The following is a 6,953-nucleotide window of genomic DNA, read 5'->3' as shown; positions in this document are numbered from 1 at the left end:
TTGGAAGCCCTTCCCTTCCCTGCCATATCAGGGGCCACAGCCAAGATGGCCACATGTGTCTGGCAGGGCAGGAGCTTCTGAGGCTGCTCAGCCCACCAGCTGCCAGGTGGGTCCCTGAGGCCTGCACAGGACTCCCAGTTCCCTCTGTGCTGCTAGGCTTCGGCCCTCACCCTACATGGCTATCGTGCACCTCGCCAGCCTCCCTAGCCCCACCGCTGCTTCCTCCCTTGATCATGGCACTTGGCAGAGGCTGCTCTAACCCACTCTCATCAGATCCCTGATCTTTCCAGACTAGAATTCCATGTGCCCAGCAAGCCCAGGTGGGAGGGTACAGCAGCCTCGGGAGGCCCACTGGGCTCCCCAACTCCCGAGCTGTACTACCCAATGTATACTACACATCCTTATTTTTCTTCAAAAATGTGCATTATACACAGAAAATACAGTATGTGTTTATTATAAATCACAGTATCCCAGGAGACATTTTAAGGAACTCAGGTATCACAGTAGAAGGCAGGGACATAGATGCCCTGGAAAAGGGAGCCTGAGTGGCAGGATCTGGCTGAATAAACTGTGGGACTCAGTTGACAGGAAAGAGGGAAAAAGCCAGTCCAAGAACAGGATGACAGCCGCGGGAAAAGGTTATGGGGACAGAACCCCAGGTTGAATGCCTCAACTGAGACTCTTCCTCCACCTTGTCTTCAGAGAGCGTATCCTCTCTGGCAAACTGGTGCGCAGAGCTGAGAAGCGGCTTAAAGAGGTGGTACTCCAGGTGGAAGAGGAGCGGAGGGTGGCTGACCAGCTCCGGGACCAGGTAAGCAGCTGACATCATTAAGGAGCAGTGAGAAATGTGACCACAGGCTGAGAAATAGCACCGTCCATCTCTGGAGGCAGTGAGTGCCCATTGCAAGAAGCAACCTGCTAGTCCAGGACTGCAGCTGAGTGTAGATACCATCCTGGGGGTTAGCACATCAGCAGAGGGTAGAATCAGTTACTGCAGTCTATAAATTCTGGCTTCTAGGAAGGGCCCTGGTAGGGACCCCTTCCAAGATGAGAGAAAACGTTAAACACTACCCCAAAGCCAGACCAGGACTAAATAACAATAGATAATGTTAACATTAATAATAACATTTGGGGGCTTAGCGCCTGTAGCACAGTGGTTACGCATCAGCCACATACACCGAAGGTGGCGGGTTCAAACCTGGCCTGGGCCAGCTAACCAGCTACAACAAAAAAATAGCCAGGCGTTGTGGTGAGTGCCTATAATCCCAGCTACTTGGGATGCTGAGGCAAGAGAATTGCTTAAGCCCAAGAGTTTGAGGTTGCTGTGAGATGTGACGCCATAGCACTCTACTGAGGGCGACATAATGAGACTCTGTCTCAAAATAATAATAATAATATCATTCAGGGTAAAGTTTACATGTAGTACATATCAGAACCCTATGAGGGCCCGCAGTGGCTCATGCCTATAATCCTAGCACTCTGGGAGGCCAAGGCAGGTCGATTGCCTGAGCTTACAGGTTTAAGACCAGCCTGAGCTAGAGCAAGACCTCGTCTCTAAAAATAGCTGAGCACTGTGGTAGGCACCTATAGTCCCAGCTACTTGGAAGGCTGAGGCAAGAGAATTGCTTAAGCCAAAGAATTTGAGATTGCTGTGAGCTGTAACGCCACGGAACTCTACCAAAGATGACAAAGTGAGACTCTGTCTCAAATTTAAAAAATAATAATAATAACCCTATGAGGTATAAGTACTCTTATTTCCCCTCTTATTCAGGTGAAGTAACTTCCTCAAAGTTATTTAGGTGGTAAGAGGTGGGGTCAGGGTTCAAACCTCAGTCTGTGCTCTTAATTATTTATCGAGCAGTTATTGTGTTACAGGCAACTGCTTTTTAAAGATACACACTTGTATGTTTTCACAGGTGAGGACTCTGAAACTTTAGGAGGAGATATAATTTGCATCAAAGTTATGGAGTTTGTAGGTAGAGATAGCCTGAATCAAATTCCAGGTTTCTCTGGCTAGACAGAGTTCCTGTGCCCTTAAAAGCTCAGCCATGCTCTATTTATCATTCATTCCACAATTATTGAGCGTGCCAGCAACTATGGTAGGTATTAGGTACATGGATGTGATGAGATTGAGGAGGTTCCTTCCAACATGAAGCTCATATTTTCAGCATAGGAAAAGTCATAGTAAACCCACAAATGATGATAATTATAGATTGTGACAGGGCTATGAAGAAGGAAAAAATGATAAGAGAGACACAGGATTATGGAATCTATCTTCTTTAGATTGGGAGGTCAGAAAGACCTCTTTGAGGAGGTGACAGTTGAAATGAGACCTCAGGTGACACCTGTGGCTCAGTGAGTAGGGCACCAGCCCCATACACCAAGGGTGGCGGGTTCAAACCCAGCCCTGGCCAAACTGCAACAACAACAACAAAAAATAGCCAGGCATTGTGGCGGGCGCCTGTTGTCCCAACTGCTTGGGAGGCTGAGGCAAGAGAATCACCTAAGCCCAAGAGCTAGAGGTTGCTGTGAGCTGTGATGCCACTGCACTCTACCAACAGTGACAAAGTGAGACTCTGTCTCTTAAAAAAAAGTATAGATTAGTGAATTGAAACCTGAGTTTGGATTGAAGAGAAGCCGGGCAAAGGGAGTAGTGAGTGCAAAGGCCTTAAGTATGGATATCATCTTGGTGAGTTCAAATGAAAAATCAGACCAGTATGGCTGAATAGAAGAATGGTGTAATAATAAATGAGGTCTGGTCTTCCCTCTTCCCCCCTAGAGAACTAGACGGCAGGATCTGGGGAGGATCTTAGTGAAGTTCGTCTGGATAGTGGGCTTATGTGAAAAATAAGATAAGTGGATAAGAGTAAGATCCTGCAGGGCCTGGAATGCCAGGCTGAGGGGCTGGAACCTTGTCCCAGGGGTACTTGGAGCCATGAGAGAGTTGTGAGCAGGAAGGGACAAGGTCAACTCTAGGTATAGAAAGACCCCTCTGAGAGCACCTGAGGAATGGGCTGCAAAGGAGATTCTGAAGGCCAGGGTGGAGGCTGGTGTGAGGGTCTTAGGAGAAAAGTACAAGGCCTAAACTGAGAGCAGGTGACAAGTCAGAGAGAGTCAGGGGGCAGGCAGGATGGTGCTGAGGATTAGTGGGCTATCGGGGAAGGGTGTGGTGAGAGCAGTACCTGGAGATATGACCCAGTCCCCCTGCTCCCACCAAGATGGAGAAGGGAAACCTTCGGGTGAAACAGCTGAAGCGGCAGCTGGAGGAGGCTGAGGAGGAGGCATCCCGGGCTCAGGCCGGCCGCCGGAGGCTGCAGCGTGAGCTAGAGGATGTCACAGAGTCTGCTGAGTCAATGAATCGTGAGGTGACCACGCTGAGGAACCGGCTTCGGTACGACTGCCCCACACATATGCCTGATGGCGGGGGAGGGGGGGGCAATACCTTCATTCCATAAACCCCAGGAATGCACGGCCAAGGCCTTGTCAGGGGCAGCAAGAGGAGTAAATGGGTCCATGGGTATGTGGGGGCATGGGAACAGATGTGTTTGGGAATAGCCAGATTCAGGTAACTTCCCTTCTCACCCCTATTTCTCTCTCTTGGTCTCATCTCTGTGCCCTTCCTTTTTCTCATTTTGTACTTCCATCTTTCTATCCATTCCCCATCTCTCTCTGTGCCTTTGTCTCTCTGCTCCCCCAATCTTTCTCCCCCATCTCTGTCCCCCCAAATCTTCATCCCTCCCATTCCCCCATCTTTCTGTCCCTCAATCTCTCTGGCCCCTCTGCATCTCTCTGTCTTCCTTCCATTTTGTTCTCTCTCTTTCTCCATATATTTCTCCCACCATCTCTCTCTCTCCCCATCCCCCACCACTTCATTTCTGTGTCCTGTTCTCTGATTCTCACAGACGCGGCCCTCTTACCTTCACCACCCGCACGGTGCGGCAGGTCTTCCGACTAGAGGAGGGCGTGGCATCCGACGAGGAGGCCGAGGAGGCAGAGCCTGGGTCTGGGCCACCAGCCCTGGAACCAGAGGGGTCCCCACCAGCCCAGCCCCAGTGACCCCACCCTACCCCTAGATACACTAACAGACTGGGCCCAGGTCCCTTCCTCCCAGCCCCCTTGGGCACCTGTCCCAGGAACCCCCCTCTGACTTCTTGCACTTTGGAAATGGTGCCACCCTCTGGCACTTTAGCATTTATCAACCCCACCCTGGGCCCCCTGAGACCTCCCATCAACCAGTGACCCCTAAACACAGAGGAGTGAGCTCTCTGGCTTGTGAGGAAATTGGGTATAGCTGACAAGTCGGCTCTCCATCTTCAGTTATTAATGATATATATATATATATATATATATATATATATATATGGAGCAAAACAAGCTCCCATTTTCTCTGCTTCTCCCTCCCACCCCCACCACTTGGTCTTTCTCCTTAGATCTCTCTTTTTCTGCATCTTTCTCTCTAGGATTCTCTTACTCTCTCCTGCATCTCCATGTAGACACTCCTTCCCCCATTTCTGCTCCTACCCCTAGAACCTCTGAGTGAAGCCTCCACCAGTCTTGAACCCTTGCAAGGGGCAGGACGAGGGGACCCCTCTCACTTCCCTCCTGCCCCATGCTTGACCCTCCCCTCCCTTCTGGTTGCTCTCATGTGATCATGGTTTGGAGTTTCACTGGAGGACTAGAGGAATCTCTCTTATCCTCCCAGCCATCAGGCTCTGGCAGAAATAAACTCCAGCCCCCAACTGGACCTTTCACAGTGGCTGTGTGTGTTCCTGCAAGGGGTCTCTGGTGGGGAGGGCTACTGAGGAGGGATGGCCATGGGCTTCTTCAGCTTGCTGGGGTAGCAGGTGGGTAGTTGCTGGTTCTAAGCATAGCTGTGCCAGCGTATGGGGGACCTCCTAGGAACTGGTACTTAAGGGGAAATAAGTCATTTCTCCTCACCCCCAATATACTATAATGGAGATATTCCCACCATTATACAAATGAGGAAATTGAGTCTCAGAGTAGTGTTGTCCCTGACTCCCAAGACCCCCAATAAGTCAGTGCCAGAGGGGTGCTGCACTCCAGCCAATTCTCAAGTCTTTGCAAAAACAGCAGTGACCAGTGACCATATGTGCTGGGTGCTATGCTGAGCACATTTGTCTCATCCTTAGGCACCATCTTACAGGTAGGGATTTCACTGCTCTCCAGCACCTAGAATAGTGCCCAGCACTCAGGAAATATTTGATGAATGAATAAATGACACCCCTCCAACCCTTTTAAAATGGTAGGAACAGGTCCAGACAGGCTAATCAACTTCTCCAAGACATATAACTACCAAGTAGAAGACACAGGGTTTGTTTGAACCCAGGAGTCAGGCTTCACAGTCAGCAATATGGAACATAGGATCCTCAGCCCCTGAGCCCACAGTGGGACCAGGGGCCAGCACTCTTCTGGGAACTAGCCACTCCCAGCTAGGGCCTCTGCGCTTCTCAAACTCATTCTCCCAGACTTTTCAGTTAGAGGTGTTGATCCCCGCTTTACCTATCATGGAGACTGAGGCAGACACTTTCTCCAAATACAGTGTGTGCTGGTGATCAAGAGACCGGACTCTGGACCACCAAAGTCCACACCCTTGTTACTTCTCTATAGCCCTATTCATGAAGTCCCAGTTCCTCTGTACCTCCACCCAATCAAAAGACCTTCCCAACAAACAGGAGGCAACTTTTAAATGAAAAGGAAACTTTTATTTTGGTAGAGTGAGAGGGTGGGTGGGAAGGGGGCATGACACTTTTTCTTTGGGGGGGGTGACATGCGGCAGCTTCTGCATTGGGCGGTTCATGCACCCAGGGTGGGCATAGGGGAGGCTTGGGGGAGAGGCCTGCCGACCCCTCCCTCCCTTCCCTGCGGGTGGGCTGAGAAGACCCGCCTTTAGCACCAGAGTTGGACGATTTGCAGACCTCCCCTCCCCACACTGACTCCGGACCCCGCCCCCATCCCTGAGAGCGCCCCCTCGTCACTGACAGGCCTGGCCCGCCCCGCCCACGTTTGAGTGAGAGAAACTTATTGCTGTGTGTGTGTGTTGGGGAGGGTGAGCCGCTGAGCTCAGGAAGACCCCCTGCCATTCATTCCTCCCCAATCGTCCCGACCCCTGCCCGGTGTCCGTGCGTTCCCGGAGCGCAGGAGGGGTGCGACATGCGTGTGGGGGGCGCGTCATGCAGCGCATGCGTATAGGTGCAGGCACCCTGGCGGCCGGGGGGAAAAGGGAGAGCCGGACTTGAAAATAGTCCCTTTAGCTTGCTCTCTCTCCCTCCCCGAATCCCACACTGTTGACTTGGGGGAGGAGGGAAAGGGACAAGAATTATGTTTGTAGACGTTTATGATGATTGTGGTTATTTTTAAAAGCTGAACTAAAAAGCTGGGTACGTGTGGCGGATTGGCGAGCAGGTGGGAGACATTGGGAAGAGGTCAGTACCCTTTGGAAAAGACCCTCACCCCCTTTCCCCGCCCCATTCGGCTTTCACTAGGGTCAGGGGAAACTGGGGGCTTTTTTAAGAAGTTGAACCCTTTGGCAATATAATCAGTCCCCACCCCCATACCCTGGTGTCAGGAGCCCCTAGCCCTTTGCCCCGCCCCCACCAGAACCTGCCCCACCCCCTCGCCCCTGGTTCACCAGGGCTTAGGGTCCGAGGGAAGGATGGGGGGACTCAAAATGCCCCTTGCATAGGAATCATTGCATCAAGAATCGCGCTCAGTGACGTCCCCGACCACCCTCGGGTGGAGTAGGGGATTCCTGAGGCCGTAGGAGCAGAGGGAGGAAGGTTGCTAATTCCGTGGGCCCCCGGCTCCAAAACGGGGGGTCCACTAAGGATTCTGGGACCAGTGTGGTCCCTGGGCTTGGGGGAGGTAGCGCATCCTTGAGCCAGGATGGGATGTGAGAAATGATTTTCCACCCGCGAGCGTGGTGGGGCAAGGAA

General features: G+C 51.7%; 1 protein-coding gene across 3 annotated transcripts in view; it reads left to right on the top strand.

Annotated features, from left to right (window-relative positions):
• Positions 1-4,756, top strand: part of MYH14 (myosin heavy chain 14) — an 86,921-nt gene extending 82,165 nt beyond the window's left edge. For all 3 annotated transcript variants that reach the window (XM_012812557.2, XM_012812558.2, XM_023507863.1), the window contains exons 40-42: positions 703-811; positions 3,219-3,391; positions 3,903-4,756. In XM_012812557.2, the coding sequence (XP_012668011.1) occupies positions 703-811; positions 3,219-3,391; positions 3,903-4,056 (436 nt within the window). In that variant the 3' untranslated portion in view covers positions 4,057-4,756. The remainder of the gene's footprint in view (positions 1-702; positions 812-3,218; positions 3,392-3,902) is intronic.
• Positions 4,757-6,953: the final 2,197 nt, after the last annotated feature.

The sequence above is a fragment of the Otolemur garnettii genome, unplaced genomic scaffold, assembly GCF_000181295.1.
Source record: "Otolemur garnettii isolate 467f Iridium unplaced genomic scaffold, OtoGar3 scaffold00211, whole genome shotgun sequence".
In the NCBI taxonomy this organism is placed as follows: Eukaryota; Metazoa; Chordata; class Mammalia; order Primates; family Galagidae; genus Otolemur; species Otolemur garnettii.
The sequence above is the reverse complement of the archived record's forward strand: the minus strand, read 5'-3'. Positions and strand labels throughout refer to the sequence as shown.